The 19,475-nt window shown below is 56.6% G+C and overlaps 2 protein-coding genes across 2 annotated transcripts in view; one reads left to right on the top strand and one right to left on the bottom strand.

Moving 5' to 3' along the window:
• Positions 1-19,475, top strand: part of LOC141725844 (uncharacterized) — a 55,806-nt gene that overhangs the window by 19,818 nt on the left and 16,513 nt on the right. The gene's annotated exons all lie outside the window — the stretch shown is intronic.
• Positions 7,899-10,333, bottom strand: LOC141725737 (class II histocompatibility antigen, B-L beta chain-like). Its single transcript, XM_074529771.1, has 6 exons — positions 10,135-10,333; positions 9,399-9,668; positions 9,021-9,030; positions 8,434-8,708; positions 7,963-8,114; positions 7,899-7,907 (listed from the first exon to the last, which is right to left on the bottom strand). The coding sequence occupies exons 1-6, from the start codon at positions 10,217-10,219 to the stop codon at positions 7,899-7,901; spliced, it is 801 nt and encodes a 266-aa protein (XP_074385872.1). The 5' UTR covers positions 10,220-10,333.

Raw genomic sequence — 19,475 nt, 5'->3', positions numbered from 1 at the left:
AGTTTGAAGGTCCCTCTGCCCAAGTTCATCTCTACAAGTCACCGGCCACCTCAGCTACAGAAAAACCTCCCAAACACCCAGATTCAGCCCTGAAAAAGCCTCCCAGGACTTCCCCATCACTGGTCCCTCCCCTCTGGTGTTCGGGGGTTCCCCCCTGTCCCACCTGCTGGGAGTCACGCTTGGATTGGGGGTCCCCCTTCTCCTCGGTGCCCGCCCTGCCCAGGCTGCTGGCAGTCCCAGCAATGCCAAAAGCTAGCCCCACTTTGCTCTCCCCATTTCGGGATGCCGGGGCTGTTTGGGCTCCCGGGCTCCCTTCTCCCCTCATTCTCTGCTTTGGGCTGCAGCGGCTCCAAGGAGTCCCCCCTGCCCCTCTCCAGGCTCTTCAGGCTCCCACCAATGGTGTCGCTCCCCGCTTTGGGCTCCTGGGGGACACAGGGCTCTGCTCCTCCAGGCTGCCTCTGCCGGCAGCCGCCACCGCCACCCCCGATGTCCCCCCAAGGGGCCTTTTCCGCTCAGCCTTGGACTTCTTCATTCTCCAAACAACCCCAAAAAGCCCAACCCAGGGACCCCCAGGGATATCCGGGCCCAGCTCCCCCTCCCCGCTCACCAGCGCGATTGGGGGGGGCGATGATCCCACAGGTGGGGGCTGCGAATTCAGGCAGGGATCGACGGCGTGGTTCCCTCAGCTCAGCCTCGATCGGCCTTTGTCCCTCCTCTTCCTCCCCACTCCTCCCCTTCCATCCCCCATCCTCTTCCCCCTCTGTCTTATCCCCACCTCCTTCTCGTCTTACATCCCTCCCCTTCCATCCCTTCTCCTCCTCCTCCTCGATAACACCACCTCCTTCTCCTCCTTCCACCACTGCTCTCTCTCTGCCTTCATCCCTCCTCTTCCATCCCTCCCCCTGCTCCTCCACCCTAACCCCACCTCCTCCTCTCCCTTCATCCCTGCCCTTCCCTGCCTCCTCCTCCTCCCCCAGCAGCAGCCACACCCTCGCTGCCCCGTTCCCGCAGCCCTCGCAGCCGCGGCAGGAGCGGGGATGGAGCCGGGACAGGTCGGGATGGGCAGCGCGGGACTCTCGGCTGCTCCAGCCGCTGCGGGCGGGGGGAACCCGGCCCGGGGTAAAGGAGAGGCAAACTGGGAAAACTGGGGGCACATCACAAAGCTAAGGATGCAGCAGAAACTGGAGATAAAAGAGTTATGTTAATAAAAACCCTAAAGGAGGAAAAGCTGGAAATTCCAAAGTTTAGGAAAGCCGAGAGAAAAGAATTAAACAAGACAGGAAGTGAACAAGAAAAATCAGGGAAATGGAAACTTTTTGATGGAAGACAATTACTTAATAAAATGTGCTTACTAGGAAAATATTAGAAGACTTGCATCAGAAAACCCACTGGGGTACTCAAGCTTTGTGTGATCATTTTTTAAGGAAGTATGGGTGCACCGGGATTTTTGGAGTAGCAAAGGAAGTAACTGAGAGATGATTAATTTGCCAAAGGAGAAATAAAAAGATGAAGAGAAAAACAACATTTGCAGGTCATGAGTAAGCTGGTTGACTATTTCAAAGTATCCAAGCAGAAGTTTAGGTTTGTTAGGCTCTAGATTTATTTGTAAAAAAAATCGTTTAATGTAGAAGAAAGAGAATATGCCACATGTTAGAAAGGAGATTTTAGGAGAAAAAAATCTTTAAAGTACCAGAAACACCAGAGGGAAAAAAAAAAAAAAAAAGACAGCGAGATCCTCTGCAGGTCTTGCCCCCTCCGTTCGCGGCCCAGGCGCCTGTCCCGGGTCCCGGCTCGCTGCCCGCCTCAGCTCCGCCTGCCCCGCTTTCCATCCCAGGTGCGGCCTCACTGCCCAGGGCAGCTCCACCTGCCCCGGCGCTCTCGCTCAATTTGTGTGCCCTGCTCCCGCTGCCTGGCCCGCGGCCGCTCTGCCGCCCATGCTGGGCAAGATGGGGGTTGCTCTGTCCTGCCGCCTGCTCCGAGCTCACCGCGCCCACCGCACCCAGGGGGGGTCCCAGCCATCCCATCCCCGCCTGCCCTGCCCGTGCCACCTGCGCTGGGCACCGCCGCTGCTGCCGGGCTCTCCCACCTGCCTTTGCTCTGCCGGGAGCTGCCGGATCAGCCGCCATCAGCCATCTGGGGGCTGCCCACGCTCCGCCTCGGGCTCCACGGGAACATCCCCCTCTGCCGATTCCGGCAGCAGACCCTGCCCACACTCCCACCGAGCCTCGGCGGGATATCCTCCCCTGACCCCGTCCTGCTCTGAGTTACGTCCCCTTGGGAACCACACCTCCGGCTGTTCAGGGAAACTCTCTCTCCACAGGAAGCACCTTATCGAAAACCTAGGAGCTCAGTTAAAAGGCAGCCCTCTACAAATTCTTTCCCAAAACACGGGAGAAAGGCCATAGAAGGGAAAAAAGTGAAAGAGTTAGATGAAGGGATTGCTCTATTTCTGTTCAGAGAGGTTCCCATGGGAGGGATGCGCTGCCCCGCCCCGCGGGAGCCACCAGCGCCCCTGCCGGCCGTGCCCGGAACTGCACCCAAGGGGAAAGCGCCGCAGCCCAAAGGCCGGGACTGGCTCCGGGCTCTGTTTGCTGTCAGTGCCGCAGCTGTTGGTGTTTGTTTGCTTTATTATACACACTAGTAAAGAAGTGGTATTCCCATTCCCATATCTTTGCCTGAGAGCCCCTTCATTTCACTAGTCTTAAAAATAAGAGGGAGGAGGTTTGCATTCTCCATTCCAAGAGAGGCTTTTTCTGCCTTCCCGAGCAGACACCTCTCTTGTAAAGCAAGACAAGCACCCACAGGCACTGAGGGGGCTGCAGGAGGGGCACAAGAAGGCCCTGCAGCACTTGGGCACAAAGGCACAGCAGGTGAGTGCAAGAAGGGAGCAGCAAAAGGCCAAGCTGAAGGCAAAGGCCAGGGCACAGTTCCTACAGCCCCTGAGGGATCAACCCCAGGGCCCAAGGGGGCCCCAGCACCCAGGGCACGGGCTCAGCCACAAGCACCTGGCAGAGGCATTGCCCTCCTCGGCAGGGGAGAGCCCACCCAAACAGCCCCTGGCAAGGAACCAGGGCTCCAGCTGCAGGGCACAAGGACACTGCAAGCACAGACAGCAGCACCCTCAGCACCAGCAAGTCCACCCCTTGATGGACATGGATTGCCAGGGCTGTCACAGCTCCCATCACACCAGGGACCCTCCACACTGCAGCCCTTGAGAACATTCAGGGTGGGTCTGCATTGAGAGGAGGCATTTCCTGATGGACACAGGGGCCTCTCAATCAACTCTGAATCTTAGACTGCAGGGGGAAAAATGCTAAAAATATGTGTGATTACAGAGGGGATAAGTGGGAAAAGTGGGAAAGATGTATGGTTTTACTCAACCACTAATAGTAGATCTGGGAGATGGATTTGAAATGCATGAATTTTTATTTATTCCTAATTGCTATAATGATTTACTGGAAAAGGATTGAATCACTAAACTCGGAACAAAAATTATTATTATAAAAGGTGATACAGAGGCCAGTTCTGTTCTACCTCTGTGTCAAATGTCTGGACAGGCCTATGCTGAGGTGAACCCAGAAGTGTGGGAAGCCCCAGGGAAAGAGGGAAAATTAGATATGGAGTCTCTCCAAAGCACTCTGAAGCAACCAGGACAAGTGGCATCTAAAAGCAACACCCTGTTCCAGGGGAGCGAAGGAAGGGCAATCAGACACAGCGCAGGTCACCGCCCCATGCTCAGCTCAACCCGCGCAGCTCTGGGTGCTTGTGAGAGCCTGGCACTGAAATGCCCTGAGCAGGAAGGCTTCAATATCTTCTGCTGACACCATGGCACCTAACAGGGGGGCAAAAGTAATTCTCACTGCTTCAGCAACCACTGGAGCAGATATCAAGGGATATTCTCCCACAGCAAGCTGGGCTGGCACAGAGCCTGCCTGGCACTTTGCTGCTGCCAACACCCAGCCAGGACATCGGCTCCTGCCTAAGGAGTGCAAAGCAGCACCACTGGTGGCCAAGGGGCCCATGCCAAGTGTCCCTGAGGCCAGAAACAGCCGCCAGCACAGCTCAACACGGGGGGACCCCTCAGCCTGGCCTCAAGGGCTCTGAAGCCCCGGAGATTTGCACTTCCCGCCTGCAGCAGGAGGATGGGAGGCCGCCCCTGAGCCTGCCCTGAAGGCAACGCAGCAGCAGCCAGGGCTCCACAGCGGGCCAAGCCCCTGCGCCTGCCCACAGATCCTCGCCTGGAATCCTCTGCAATCCTGGCCACCCTCCTCTGCCATCTCCAGCCACTGGGGCCAAGCCTTGCTGCCACTGCTGCAGCTTCAGCGCTGCCTGGGCCTGCACTGCCACAGCTGCTGGGGAACACCAGGGCACAATTCCACTCTGGGGCTCACTGACACCCACACTCTGGGCTGCCTGCCATTGCACTGCTGCAAAATATACCGAGTTTGGTTCTTTTAAACCTTATTTCTCTGCTCAGGCTTGGTTTGTCTTTGCCTTGGGGAAAGGAATTTTAAAGCTTTTATTTAAGGGATGTTACACCACTCAATGGAGATGAGTTTAACATCCCAACAGACTGGGAACAGCACAAAAGACACCCACAGAGATAACGACCAGCAACAAAACATCAACATTGCCCAGTAGCAAACAGCAACCAACAGCTACCCCAGACACTGCCCCCGGCACAGCAGGAGACACCTGGGCTGGAAAAGGCTGAGAAGGAAATCCAGGAGTGTGGAGACCAAATTTACATCAGAGGGGAAGGAATCCGGGTCCAACAGGAAACCAAATACTAAAAACTTACACAACTTGGAAGCAATGAACATTAAAGCAATGGATTTATATTGGTTTGGACCACATAAAGTTTAGGAAAAATGGAGTAAAACTCACTCGCCAGGAATGATTTTCTCTGCACAGTCGGGCTAGTTGTGAAAAAAATGATTTCTGTTGTACATCCTGGCCAGAACCAAGGAATGCCTTGACTTTCTAACACCAAAGAGATTCTTGGAGAGTTTTTGTTTTCCCTCCAGTTTCAGTGACAAAACGACAACATGAGAAAAATTTTTCATAATATTCCCACTTTATATTGTCAGGTAGGCTTGGGACAGAAGTGTAAGAATCAACTTTTGGTCTGGGTTTTTCCACGTTCTCCTTTATGGTGCATTTTGCAAATTCGAAGAGATTTAACTGTAATACTTTGAACATAAATAATTAATACCTTTTTTTTTCAAAAAGCAGATTCTGGGGGGCCACATGTGACTCACCAGATGGCTGCCCTGGAAGAGAAGCTGCATTCCAGGCAGCCTGCAGAGGAGCTTTAGAAATGCAAATGAACACTGCTGGGCAAAGCCTGGACAGGAATTGGGCTGATTCCCTCTGCCCCTCACCCCAAGCTCTGCCTGCTGGCACTGATGGAATTTGCACAGCTCAAGGCAGAGCCCAGGGGGAGGATATCTGACCCTGCAACACAAACGGGTGAAGATGCAAAGGGAAACAGCACATGGACAATGTTGGGAAAACTTCAGAATAAATAATTAGGGGGAATCATCCCTCTGCCCACTCCAACATGTGCTGGCACTCTCTATGTTATATAGGGTATAAAAGAGCAGTGCGGGTTTTTGCTACCAAAAATTCAGGGAAATCAGTTGGGAATCCAAGGATTTGATGATTTAGTTAGACAAAAGCAGTCAACTGATGCAGCCCTGGCTGGAGAGAGTGGCCAAAATCGGGGAAAAGATGAACGGCCAGCAGAACAAATCCTACAACACCATGGACCAGCCCCTGGGAACCCAAACCAATTCATATCAGGAGCCACAGAACCCATTTCTCATTTCAATGGCATCATCAGATTACAAGCTGCCCTCGCAATAGCCAACCAGTGAGCTCCAGCTCCTGACCTTCCTGCCGACCAATCCACTGAAATGAGGAACACAGCACTTAACCATGGGATGGGATCAGATCATCTGTTAGCAGAAAAAGGAGGAGTTTGTGGAAAATTAAATGATTCAAACTGCTGTTGGCAGAAAGATGACAAAGGAAAAGTGGTGAAAACAAAAAAAAAACCAAACCAAAAACAACGGAAAAATTAAGCAGCTCATGTACGGATTGAAATGCAGAAAGAATGGGAATGGGACACGGTTTTGTGGCTCCCTCGGAGACCATGGGTTAAACGAATGCTGTTTCTCCTCTGATGTGCTACAGCAACTCTCATCTTTTTACCATGCTCCACACCTTGAGAGTGCAGCTCATTCAGCAGGGGACCGAGTCACCAGGGATTTGTAGATAAGGAAGTAACTGGGTGAAACCACCAGCTTCAATAAATGTTACTAATTAACATGGACTGCTGCTCACTCAAAGTCCCGCTAAATTCCTGAAATTCCAGAAGAACAAAGACTTAACTAAGCCGTGAATACCGGCTGTTATACAAAAGTGGGGATGCACATTAACGAGGACATGCAGTTGGCGGATCGGGAGGTCTGAACCTTCCAAGCACCTCAGCCAGTGGGCAAAGGGAGAGGGAGATGAGCCGGGAAAATGAGAATAAAAAGGAGGCTGCGAACTACAACAATGGCAGAGAGCGCACAGCAAATGCCCCACGGCCTCTCCCTCTGCTCAGCAATAAAGCCACTTTTACAGGACTCCTCTGTCTCCTCTGGGCACACAAACCTCCGGCCACGGGAATTTCTCCGCACAGCCCCGGGCACGGGGCAGCCCCCTCTGTCCCAGCCACAGCAACCGGGCCGAGCCAGCGCTGCTCCGGCAGTGGCTCCTGCCGAGGCAGCGGCCGCAAGGAGACCGCGGGCAGCCGCTCCCGCAGCGCCCTCACGCCAGCGGCAACACGGGCCGGACACGGCACAACGAACGCGCCCGAGCCCCCTGCCGCCCCCGAGGCCCGCAGCCAGCCCCGAGCCCCCGCACAACCCAGCGAGGCTCCCACCTGCCCTGCGGCCGCCTCCGAGCTCCGCCGCCGCCTCACCGCGCTCCGGCCGCTGCCGCCGCTCCCGGGCCCCGCAAACACGACAATGGCGCCGCTGCCGAGCCACGGCCGCCCTCAGCCCGCCACCGGGGCCCTGCCCCCCCCCCCCCCCCCGCTCCCACTAATCAGCACACCACAACCACGACTGACGGCACCATCACCCAATCCCAGCCAGGGGCGGGCTCTGTACACGGCACAGCCCCGCCCCGCGCTCTCAGGGCCTCCCGGGCTGCATGAGGGCACAGCCGGATAGCAGGAGGAGGGATGGAGCAGGAGGAGCATGTGTTGCTGCCCGGGGATACCGCAGTGCCCCGGGTCGGGACGAGCTCCGTGCCCCGCTCCAGCTCCACGTCCCGTTGGAGGATCCGCGGTCGATAATCCCGGGTGACCCTCAGGGTCAGAGCCCCCCGTGTTGGGAACACTCCTGGCTGGGGGTTCCACATGTTCCTGGCCCCCCCGTGGACACCTCGATGAAGGCCGGGGGTTCCCCGCTCCTTTTCTTGTTTCTGCTCCTCTCATCATCTCCCCCTCCTCTTCCTCCCCCTTATCCTCTCCCGGTTTAATGGCTCCTCCCGGTCCTCCTCCCGCCTCCTTCCCCTCATTTCTCTCTCACGTACCCCCTCCTTCTCCTTCGTCCTCTTCCTCCTCTCGCTCCCCCCGGCCCCAGCCCCCACCCTTTGTCCCCCTCCCTTTGCCCAAATCCGTCCCATCGCCCCCCCAAACCCCTCCCCATCGCCCCCAATAAACGGCCCCGGGCCCAACTGGGAAGCTTTACTGGGAGCACTGGGAGCAGGCACTGGGCGGGGGCAGAGCGCCAGCGGGGCTGGGGGGACACGGGACTCCCCCAAACACAGCGGAGCGGGGACGGAGCGGGGGATCCCGGCCGGGCCCGAGCACACGGGGAGGGGCTGCGGCCGCCGCCGGCTCAGGAGCTCTGTGGGCACAGAAAAGGGGGTGACACCGGGCTGGGGGCCCCGGCGGGAGCGCACACGCTCCGTCACGGCGGGGACGCCACCCCCGGCACCCGCCGTGACCTTCTTGCGCAGGGAGAAGCCGAGCCCCAACGCCAGGAAGACGAAGCCCAAGACGAAGCCCCCGATGCCCGTCAGCATCTTGCTGCGGGCGACGTCCGGCGGTATCTCTGGGGGCTCCGCAGGGCTCAGCACCCCCAAAACCTCTCACCGACACCGCGAGCCTCTCCCAGTGTCCCCTCCAGGCTCATTCCAGTCCCTCCCAGTGGCATCCACCATCCTCCAAACCCCCTGCCCTTTGCACCCAGCGCCCCCAAACTCCCTCACAGTGCCCACTAGCACTCCCCCAACCCCATCCCACCCTCCCCAGCATCCCCCAAACCCCTGCCTAGCCCTTGCCCAGCCCCCAGCCCCTCTCCCACTTCCAGCCCGGCTCTCTCCAGCTCCCTCCCAGTGGCTCTGCCAGCGCCCCCAGGGGCTCCCCCGTACCCCAGTGCCGCCTCAGGGGCTGCTCCAGGCTGACGTGCTCCACCTGGCAGCTGTAGCTGAGCCCGCACCGGGGGGGAGTTTCCAGCAGCACCAGCAGCTGGTAGGTCCAGTCCCCGTTGGGGACCACGTCGGTGGCCACCACGTGCTCCGAGAGCTCCTGCTGGCCCTGGAACCACCTCACCTGGATGGCAGCAGGGTAGAAATCCATCACGGAGCAGAGCAGGCGGCCGGGGCCGGGCTGGGAGCTCGAGGGGGGCACCAGCGAGATGGACACGCTGGGGGACACAGGGAGAGACAGAGAAAGAGAGAGCGGGGACACACTGGGATCAGCTGGGGGACACTGGGAGAGAGAGGGGAGGGCTGGGAATGGACTGAAATGGACTCGGAGTGACACTCGGATGTGGTGGGAGGGACTGGGGATGGGCTCGGATGGATTGGGAATGTGCTCGGAGTGAGTGGGAGAGACTGGGAGGGAGTTGGGTGACACAGAGAGGTGGGAAGGAATGGGGGAACTGGAAGAGAGGGTGGAGGTCTAAGAGTGAACTGTGAATGAACTGGGAAGAGACTGGGAATGGACTGGGAGAGACTGGGGAGGAACTGGGCATGGTCTTGGAGGGACTGGAATGGCACTGGGAGGGATCTTGGTGGCACTGGGAGGAACTGGGAATGAAGTGCGCGGCAGTGGGAGGGAGAGTCCGGCGCGAGGTACTCCGCGCTGCGGGTCTGCCTGGAAACAGATGAGTCATGAACACGATGCGATCCTATTGGTTGCCAAGCGTCAACTTTCCGGGTCGCTGAAATGGACGCGCGGGGGGGCACCGGCAGGGACTGGGAGGATCTGGAGACCCCGGGGGTCGGCACAAGGAGGGATGAGGGCTCTGGGCCGATGCCCAGGGAGATTTTGAGGGGCTCCAGGGTCACTGGCAGGGCAGGCCCCGAGGGGACGCGCTCTCCCTCGTGCTCACCTCGGCGCTCCGTGATGAACCGGGTAAAGTTCTTGTACCAGCACCGGCAGAACCAGTCAACCGCAGTCCGTCTGTCCTCCATGAATACCGCGTTGCTGTTCCAGCGCTTGGCCAACTTCTCCCCATAGCGGGTGAACCCCACAAAGTGCCCCACGTCGCTGTCGAACATTATGAACTGATCCCGGTTGTAGATGGATCTCTGGACGTACTTCACCTTCTCTGTGCCGTTAATGAAGTAACACTCGGACTTTGTCATCCTCTGGAACACCCCTGAGTGTGCAGGACACAGGACAGGGGGTGCCAACCCACCACCCTCTCCCAGCATCCCCAGAGCACCGGTGCCACTCCGGATGCCACTCCGCACTCCCTGTGTCCCTCGGCCGCCATGGGACCCTCCTGCCCGCGCTGCCGCTTCCTCTTTGCCGCCCTTCCCCCATTTCCCCTTCCACATCGTCTCCCCTCCCACCTCCGGCCGCTCCCCAAATCACTTCTGGGGTCCCATTTCCCCATTTTCCCACAAATTTCCCAATCCCCAGCCTCCTCCCGCTCAGATATGGTGTTCCACCTCCGCTTTGCCCCTTCGCCACCCTCTCCCACCGCTCCCTCTCCTCCCACCACCCCTGAGTCCCTCCCGTTCTCCCTTTGGGGGGTCCCCTCCTCCTCCCCCTCCATTCCGAGCTCCCCCCTTCGCCCCCCTCTCCCCCCCTGTCCCAGCGCCTCCCGCCCCCCCGCTCACCCGAGAGCTCCGCGCCCGCAGCCGGGGGGGCTCCCAGCACCACCAGTGCCGCCAGCAGGGCCCCAGCTGCCGCCCCTCGCCCCATGGCCGGGGCCGGGCAGGGAGCAGCAGCCCCAAAGCAGCCGCGCTGCGCTGGGAGCGCCAGTCCGGAGCAGGGCGGGCTCGGCAGCGCCGCGCGCTCTCATTGGCTGCCGCCGCTTCTGGGCAGCGACCGGCCACGGGCTCTGCCCGGCAACCGATGAGGCAATCCAACGCTCCGAGATCTCATTGGCTAAGACGCCGCCTGCCTGCGTTCCCATTGGCTGAGGCCTTTCTGGACGCCTCAGCCCCGGGTTGGGGGTTTTTGGGCAGGGGGAACCTTGGGGCGCTGGGCAGGTGGGAGCTCAGGTGAGCCCAGCAATGCGTGCCCAGGTGCGCGGCATCTCAGGGCTGCCCGTGGCGAGCGGTGACGCTGGCCCGATGACAGGCACCCCCAGAGCCGCTCGTTCCCTGCTCCCGCAGCCGCACAGGGACAGAAAATGGAACTGAGGGTTCCTGCGTGGGCACAAGGACCGGGAGAGATCCCGCAGCAAATTCCACACGGGCACAACAGACCCGGCCTGGACACACGGAGGGAATTTATTACCAACCAAATCACAGCAGCACAAGGAGAAGGGAAAGAAATCTCTCCAACATCTTCCCCCTGCCCAACACGGATCACCCAGAACAGGGGTCACCAGGGCTCTTCCCAACGGGGGTCACCGGAGATCATCCAGTGCAGATCCTCCCTTGGGGGATGGAGCTGGAGCAGCGCATGAAGCTCTTCCCACACTCAGGACACTCGCAGGGCCTCTCCCTGGTGTGGAAGTGCTGGTGAGTGACAATCTCTGAATCCCACCTGAAGCTCTTCTGACATTCCAAACACTCCTAGGGCCCTTCCCCAGTGTGGATCTTGTGGTGCTTGCTGAGGTCGGATGTCCCACTGAAGCCCTTCCCACGTTCCCCACACTCCCAGGGCCTCTCCCCAGTGTGGATGTTCAGGTGTTCCATCAGGCTGGAGCTGGAGCTGAAACCCTTCCCACATTCCAAGCACTTGTCGGGCTTCTCCCTGCCATGAGGCTTCTCCACCAGCTCTGAGCTCTGGCTGCATCTCCGGCCGCCTTCCTGGCTCAGGGGGGCTCTTTCCTCCTCACCCCTCCCTGGGCTGGGTTTGCAGCCCCTCCTCTGAGGGATCTCTGGGACTTTTCCTCCTCCTCCATCTGGCCACAGCTTGGGAATGACAAACTCTGGTTTGGGGGTAACCAAGGTGGGAGCGCCTTGGAGTAGAGGCTCCTCCTGGCCTGGTCCATCTCTGGAACTCAGCAGGAGTCTTGTGTCCATGAAAAGCTCCACATATCAAGATTCAGCCCAAAACATCTTTCCCAGGAGTTCCCTATTGCTGATCTCTCCACTTTTGGGGTTCCAGAGGTTTCCTTTCCTTCAGATCATAGGGGTCCAGTGGTTCCAGGGTTTCTTCATTCTCTGGCGTCCTGCTTAGGGATGATCCAGGGGCTTTTGGGGGTCCATGGGGTCCATTCTACCCTGATGCTCTGTTTTGAGGTCCCAGGGATCCCAGGGGTCCCTCCTCTCCAGGCTCCCCCCCTTTCCAGTCTGCCGGGGTCCCCCCGCTCTGGGATCGCCCCTCTCTGCTCTCCCCACTCTGGGGCTCCCAGGGGTTCCCCTCCTCTGCTCTCCCGGGGGTCCCCAGGACCAATGTCCTCCCCTGCCCATACTGGGCAGTGGCCACGTGGGCCCCCAAAGATCCCCCAAGGGGCTCAGCTTTGGGCTCCTGCAAGATCCAAACCTACACACACAGAGGAAAAAAAACCTCCCAGGGACACCACATGATATTTGGGGTCAATTCCACAATCTGTGAGCTCCAAACACACCCCAATAAAAAACCCTCACAGGGACCCCCCGATGGATTTGGGACAGGATCCCCATCCTCGCTCACCTGCAGGACGAGCTGGGGGCGATGGTCCCGCGGCTGCAGCCACAGGGGACACTGGAACCTCCTGTTCCTCCTGTTCCTGCTCGTCCTCTTCGTCTTCCTGCTCCTCCTTTTCCTCTCCCCCTCCTCCTCCTCCTCATTCCTAATCCCACCTCCTCTCCAGTTCCTGCCTTCTGTGTATTTAGACTGGAAAACCTCGTTTGTTTTTAGAACTAGAACAAAGATCCCAGATGGAACATGGCTTGCTGCTTTTAGTCAGAAGCATCAGTGACTAAAGGTCACGTTTCCTTTGGTTCGGTGCCGTCCTTGTTCCTCCTCAGTGCTCAGGCTGGGCTGTGGGGTGTCCTTGTTTACTGCATTTTCCCAGTTCCTCTTGCACCCTTTGGGCCATACGCTGTGCCCTGGGAGGGTTCTTTGTGCTCCTTTGTGACACAGGAGAACCTTCCAGGCGGTTTCTGCGTGAGCTGCTGCTGGGATGTCACAGGAACAGCGCCACGTCCCCGTGGTGTTCCCGTTGCTGTGGGACACGGAGGCCTCAGTGCCCAGAGTGGCTCTGGGCTCGCTGCCGGAGGATCCTCCTGCCCGAGGCATTCTCAGCAGCCAGCCCAGCCCTGACGGGTGTCCGTCTGTGCTTGCAGGGCTACAGGCTGCAGACGTGTGCAGTGCAGCCAAAATGATGCAGCACGTGGCTGCTGCAGTTTGCACTCTGTACTCTGTGGCTTATTCGGGGTATTTTTTAACCCACTTGGCATGTAAGTCAAGGTTTTCCCTCGGTGCAGCATCTGTGGCTTTGGGCTTGCTGTGTGCTTTCTGTTCTTCCTCTGCAGCTGAGCTGACTTTGGAACCAAATTGCCATGAAGACACCATTGCTTTGGGAGAGCTCCTGCCAGCAGCTGCAGCTGAAAAAGGGGGTGTCTGCAGCCAGCGGGGCGTGCACAGCATCTGCAATGAGCCCTGGGGGGTTCTGTTCCCTCAAGCAGGGAGTCTGTGCCAGCAGAGCCTGGAACTCCCTCCCTTTGCTGCTCCAGCCAAGAACTGACCCAGCCCAGTATTTTGTGCTGTTCTCTTGCTTGCTGTGGGAAGGGACTGTGGCTCCTGGAGGGATGCTGTGAAAGCAAAATGCTCTCTCGGGGTTGCCTTGCTCCGTGGCATTTCCCACCTCTGGCAGTTTTTCTCCTAACAGCATCTGGTTCATGTTCCCTCTCCCATTGCAGGGCACCTCATGTCTACATTCCGAGCAGCTTCTCCTTCGGTGAGTGGGAAAGGAACCTTTGATATTTGGAATTGTGCAGCAAGGTGTGAGTTCGGCATGTGGCAGCCCAGTGCCAGCCTGGGAGGCTGAAAGAAAGTTCCTGTCAGTGCCTGCAGCAGCAGCAGCAGTAAAGGGATCCCCGGCAGTTTTCTCCTTTTCTGCTGAAGAGCTTTTGAAGAGCTGCAGGTCTGGTTTTGCAGGCAGAGGATTTCTTGCTGGCTTTAGCCATGGTGGAATATCAAATTCCCAACAATAAGTGGCAATGTTGACTTTAGCCCATTGTTAGTTGGAACAGCTCCAAACCCAATTTCTGCTTAGTGCAGCTGGATGTGCAGCTGAGGATAAATAAGGCGATAACTGAGATAGAACTTCCCGTCCCTCCCGCTGCCGTCTGTCCTCAGGGCACAAAAGCAGCACCAGCACCTCCTGGGGCTCCCTCTGCTTCCAAAGAGGAAGCCAAAGAGGAGGAAGACAGCAGTGAGCTTCCCGCTGCTCTGGGGGCCGATGGTGAACTTCCCTCAGTGCCGGGAGATGACAGTGAACTTCCCGCTGCTCTGGGAGACGAGAGCGAACATCCCGCGGTGTGGGAATGCAACGGCGAGGCTCCCGCGGGGTGGGACAAGGACAGGGGACATCTCCCGGCGTGGGACAAGGACGGTGGATGTGCCCTGGTGTGGGACCAGAATGGCCAAGCTCCCATGGAGTGGGATGAGGATGGAGGACATCTCCCAGTGTAGGATGAGGATGGAGGACATCCTGTGTCTTGGGAAGAGGACAGTGAACATCTCACAGGATGGGAAGTGGACAGCGAACATCCCCTGCCTTGGAAAGATGATGGAGAAGCTGCAGCATTTTGGGAAGAGGGTGGAGAACCTCCCTCTGCTTGGGAAGAGGACAATGAAGCTCCCTCCGCTGTGGGATCCTGGGCTGAACATTCTGACAGCAGCACAGCCCTGCAGCCAGAGGGGAGAGGGGAGTGGTGCCTGATGCAGCTGAGTACGTCTGCTCTGTCCCTGGGTGCCCGAGCAAGTGCTGTGTGTGTGTCTGGACATCGGCTGCACCCAGGGTTGCCCTGCAGCTGAATGTCACAGAGCCATTTATTGTCCTTCCCCAGCTGACACCAAGGGGCTCATGGCCCCAGGGAGTGGGGCTGGTTCTGGCTCTGCTGCAAGGCGGTCTCTCACTCTGGGAGGGAGCGTCTTCCACGTTTTTTCTTTCAGGGAACACCGTGAGCAAGGCGGAGCCTGCCCAGAAATACCTGGAAGTGGAGCAGATTGGCCAAGGGTAAGTGCACGGCAGCTGCTTCTGCACAAGCAGGGCTGGGGGTTGTGCTGGTGCAGGATCAAGTGAGGGGTCAGGAGAGCCCAAAGCACCTTCAGGCACTGGGCTACCATCCTGCTGTCTCTCGGTCCTGATCAGAATTGATAACTGTGGTCAGAAGGCACCGTCAAAGGCCCCTGAGGCTGGCAGTGTCCTGCCTGCAGCAAGGAGCAGGACCTGGAAGATCTTCTGTCCCTGGAACTGGATTGCCTAAAAGAGCAACTCACCATCTGGTGACTGTCAGAAAACAGTTCTCAAGAAGATTTCTTTCAAATATTTTCCTTCAAAAAATATCCACTGGTCAGGATTACCAACCTAATGGTTTAGAAACAGAAACCACAGATGAACTAATAAGTGCTCTACTCTAGCACAGGTAGCAGACCCCATACATTCAGTAACAGACACAGAGCTGATGCACTCTGGGGGAAAATGCATCACCTGCCTGATGGCAGGGCCCTTGTGGATCCTGCAGGTCTTAGGCAGGAAATGGAAAAGGATGAAATGCATTCTTTTCCAGTTCTTTAGACACCCATTTCTCACCTCAGGTTTTGAACTAAAGTAATTCAGTGTGGACATTTGGGATTTGCTCCAGCCCAATTCCTTCGTGTTGGGTCTCAGTTTTCTCTTGCACACCTTGCATGGCAGAGGGCTGGTGGCTGCTGTGCTGGTGTTGGAAGAGTCGATGCACCCAGGTGTTTGTGAACGCTGCAGGCAGCAGAGATCTCCTGTCTGGGCTGGCTTTCACTGCCAGGGCCTAAAGCGCTGCTTCTTCTCTGCTCTTTTGTCTCCAGGGCTTTTGGAGCCGTTTCTAAAGGACTCGACAGGGCCCCTGGAGGAGAGGTCAGTGCCAACACGCCCAGCACGGCCAGCAGCTCTGCAGGGCTTTCCCCTCTGCTGGGAGCTGTGGCTGCAGCTCTGGGGGCCTGCAGAGCTTTCCTGCCCAGGCTGCTCCTCTGAAGGCAGAGCAGTGTCAGCCTGCAGAGCACAGCTGAGACAGACTTGGTCCTTCTCAAGTGCCCAAGGAATGCAAGGAGGGCAGCGGTGTCTATCAGAGCAGGACACGCTGGCTTGGTCTTCATATCTAAAAGTGTGAATGCATCAGCTGCTGGAGACTGAGGTCCAGTTTATCTTCATGCCAGCCTCAGACAGGAACATTATTTAGCAGTTTTTCCATCCTGCCTTTCATCTTCAGAGGGAACCTCAAGCCCTAATTAGGGAGAGATCCTGCTTGGGCTCAGTTTGGGGTATTAGTTCTACTTCAGCTGTTCACAGAGGGAGACGGAGAGAAATGAGAAGATGGATGTCCAGAGCAAAGCTCTCTCCTAAATCCTGCAGTTGTGTTTGGGTCTGGTGTCAGTGACAGCCTGTGACAGGGATCACCTGAGCAATGGATGTGCATGTTTGCTTTGTTGTGCAATCCCAAACAGAGCAGTTGGATCTGAAATCATGACCAAATCCCATAGAATTGCTAAAGGATTCCTGGCTGTTTTACTCTGTTTTCACAGAACCAGAATTACCTCCTGCTGGCAAAATGTGTTACAGTAATAGTAATAGTAATAGTAATAGTAATAATAATAATAATAATAATAATAATAATAATAATAATAATAATGTTGAGGCCATTAGAAAAGACTGTAGGTGCAGAGAATGTTGTTAGAGCTTTGAGGCTGACGGCTGAGGGACCATTTCTGCAGAGCTTGCAAGGCCCAATGTCTCTGGCCATGTGTCCTGTGAGCAGCCCCCAGCTGGCAGAGCAATGGGCTGTGGCAATGGCCCTTGCTGAGCTCTGGTGTCCCATCCCAAGGCAGCCGGGCACAGCCCGGCTCCGTCGCTCCACAAAGACTCGCTCCGTGTGTGCTGTGGCCTCCTGGCACAGACTCCTGCAATTAAAGGCTGCAATGTCCCTTCAGGTGGCCATCAAGAAAATGAGTCTCAGAGGGCAGAACAGGGAACGAGCTGTGAATGAGATCCTGCTCCTGAAGGACAAGAAGAACCCCAACATTGTCAACTCTTTGGACAGGTGAGTGCTTCAGCTCTGATCCCGTGCCCAGGCCCTGCGTTAACCTTTCCTGGCACCCGGAGTCTGTAGCCTGTTTGGAAAATGCCTGACCCAGCCACATCTTCCCAAAATAACAGCCTGGCAGTTCACTCCCTCCATGTGCTTTTGTTGCTTTGCTTTGATTTTTCCTTCAAGCTGATCCTGTTTGCTGTGTCTCCCAAGAAGTGCTGATGAACCACAGCAGAAATAATTTCCCTTGGCTTCTTCTTCCCAGCCCTTTTCCATTGCTACAGATGCCAGGAAGATCAGGTTCTTGTTTCCAGAAATGCCTCATTTGCCCATTTTTCACTGGCCTTGCCTGTTTCTGAAGGGACTTTGTGAAAGGTTTTCTGACTGCTTTTGTCCCAAGTGCTGCACAGCCTCCTCCTCTGGATAACCCTGGCAGTTGTGTTGCCTTGTTCTGCAGGGAATGGTGGAACTGATGAGTTCAGGAGCTGAACCAGCTGGGGCCAAGGGTTGTGGTTCCACATTGATCTGGGCTGTTGCTAAACTGCATTTTTCACCTGCTTGCCATCTAAGACCTCTCCTTTCTCACGGGTGTCTCCTTCTCCTTTAGACTGTGCAGATTCCAAGGGCTGTGCAGCCTGGCAGGAATGTCTCTCCATCTGATTCTGTCCTCACTGACAAGTGACCTGGAAACAAAACTCCACTCCAGGCTTTTCCATGGGGCAATTGAGCTCTGCACATTCATCTCCATGCCATTGCTTTCCTCTTCCAGCTTCCTTGTTGATGGAGATCTCTGGCTGGTGATGGAATTCATGGATGGAGGAACTTTGCAGGACGTTGTCAGACAGACACACATGGCTGAAGGAGAGATGGCAGCTGTCAGTCGGGAGGTGAGGGATCCTGCTTGTCACTCCATGGCTGGGACACAATGGTCCTTCCAAACAGGGCGTGAGAACAGGAGTGGCTCCATGCTCAGGGCTTTGTTTCTGTGTTGTTTTTATGAGCTGTAGAAGAAAGAGCCTCTGCAGTGAACGGCCTGCCAGCATCACTGCACTTCTGCTCTGTTCTTGTTCTCTCTCCTGCTGTTGTGGTACTCTCTGTCTGGTTTGGATTTGAGATTTGCTGTTCTCAGCTTTGCCTTGAACCGTTTGCCTGGAGTTTGTGTGCACTGCACTCCTGGCCTGTCACAGCAAAGCTGCTGCTGGCAGAATTCTGAACTGTCCTTTCTTGTGTGATGTATTCTGGCCATTGGTTTTTGCCCTGGTGTTTCTTGTTCTCTCTCAGTGTCTGCAGGGCCTGGATTTCCTCCATTCCAAGCGGGTGATCCACAGGCATCTGAAGAGCTCCAACATCCTCCTGGGCATGGACGGCTCTCTCAGGGAATCAGTAAAAGCCATTGCATGAAAGCTGAGGGTTTCTTGAAGGGTCCAGTTCCATCTTTCCTTGGGTACAGCCCTGAGGGCTTTTCCAGCTGACTTCACTACTGCACTCTCAGACTGAGCGTGGGGAATCTTGGTGCTTGGTTTCCTCATTGCAGCTGCCTTTGACAGGGTTTGTTTCTGTCCTCAGCTGATTTTGGCCTCTGCGCTCAGCTCAGCCCTGAGCAGGACCAGCGCAGCTCCATGGTGGGCACTGCTCACGGGATGGCCCCAGAAGTTGTGACCACATCTCCTTATGGCCCCAAGGTGGACATCTGGGCCTTTGGCACTGTGACCATCGGGATGGTGGAAGGAGAACCTCCTTACTTCAGGGAAACGGCGGCCATGGAAAGAGGCAAATTCTGCAGTGGCTGCCAGAGGCCTGTGAGCACAGGGGGACCCTGCGCTGGGAGCAGCAGCTGGAGGTTTCTGCACATGGGAAGGGAATGCCCAGAGGACACCAGCCTCAGCACAGACGAAGATTCTGCAATCTCCAGCAACAATTTTCTTTGGGATTTATGTTGTTGCCGCTCTTCTGGCTGTGAGGATGACCGGAAAATGTGAAGCAAGTGCATCAGCTCTAATGTTACCTTGCAAGAAAACCCCACACCAACCCCAAATCCCAGCCCCAAGCACAACAAGATTTCTGCAGAAGTTTCTAAAATGGTTTTGTGAGATGATTTCCCCCCTGATTCTTCTCGCTGGGAAACTTGTTGAAAACATAAAGATGACTGTTTAACATTCCCATAGTCCAACGTATTTCTTTCCCAGTCCAAGCTACTTTCTCTGTGTCACCAAGCCTGAGCTTTCAGCATCACAAACCTCCTGTTTCTTGCCTGGCAGTTTCTGGGATGGGGCATCAGGAATGCATTTACTTGAGTGTCAGTGGCACTGCAGAGATGCACTTGATGTAAGAATCCTCTGAAATAACACAGGCAGACCACACTGACTCTGGAAAATGGCCTGTAAAGCTGGTGTCCCCATTTGGAGAAGCAAATATGCTATTTCTGATGGAGGTTCCTACTGACAGAGTCAGCCAATGCAACTGGCTCTCAAGGCGAGATCGTTTGGATGTTGCAGTGGCTGTGGCAGTCCCAGGGTTTGGGTTTTTTGGCTGGCATAGCAAAATGAGCTCTGAGCAGCATCTGTGGCAGGGAGAAAAGTGCCCCTGGAGCTGGGGCTGAGGCCCCGGGGTGGATGTGAGCCCGCGTGGGTGTGAAGGGAGCTGGCAGAGCGCTGAGTTTGCTTTCCCTGCAGGCTCGCGCTCTGATCCGGCAGAACGGGAGCTCGCAGCTGCAGCAGCCCCGGCGCCTGTCGGCTCTGCTGCGGGACTGCCTCGAGTGCAGCCTGGAGCCGGACGAGGAGCGGCGCTGGGCT

The sequence above is a fragment of the Zonotrichia albicollis genome, chromosome 31 (assembly GCF_047830755.1).
Source record: "Zonotrichia albicollis isolate bZonAlb1 chromosome 31, bZonAlb1.hap1, whole genome shotgun sequence".
Taxonomy (NCBI): Eukaryota; Metazoa; Chordata; class Aves; order Passeriformes; family Passerellidae; genus Zonotrichia; species Zonotrichia albicollis.
Note: the sequence above shows the minus strand (reverse complement) of the source record. Positions and strands in the feature narration are given on the sequence as shown.

Excerpts from the sequence above, each read along its gene's own strand:
- LOC141725737 (XM_074529771.1), bottom strand. The coding sequence starts at position 10,219 with ATGGGGCGAGGGGCGGCAGCTGGGGCCCTGCTGGCGGCACTGGTGGTG. Across the intron at positions 9,669-10,134 it reads TGCGGGCGCGGAGCTCTCGG|GGGTGTTCCAGAGGATGACA; the intron begins GTGAGCGGGGGG and ends CTGCACACTCAG. Across the intron at positions 8,115-8,433 it reads GCCCCTGAGGCGGCACTGGG|AGATACCGCCGGACGTCGCC; the intron begins GTACGGGGGAGC and ends CGGAGCCCCCAG.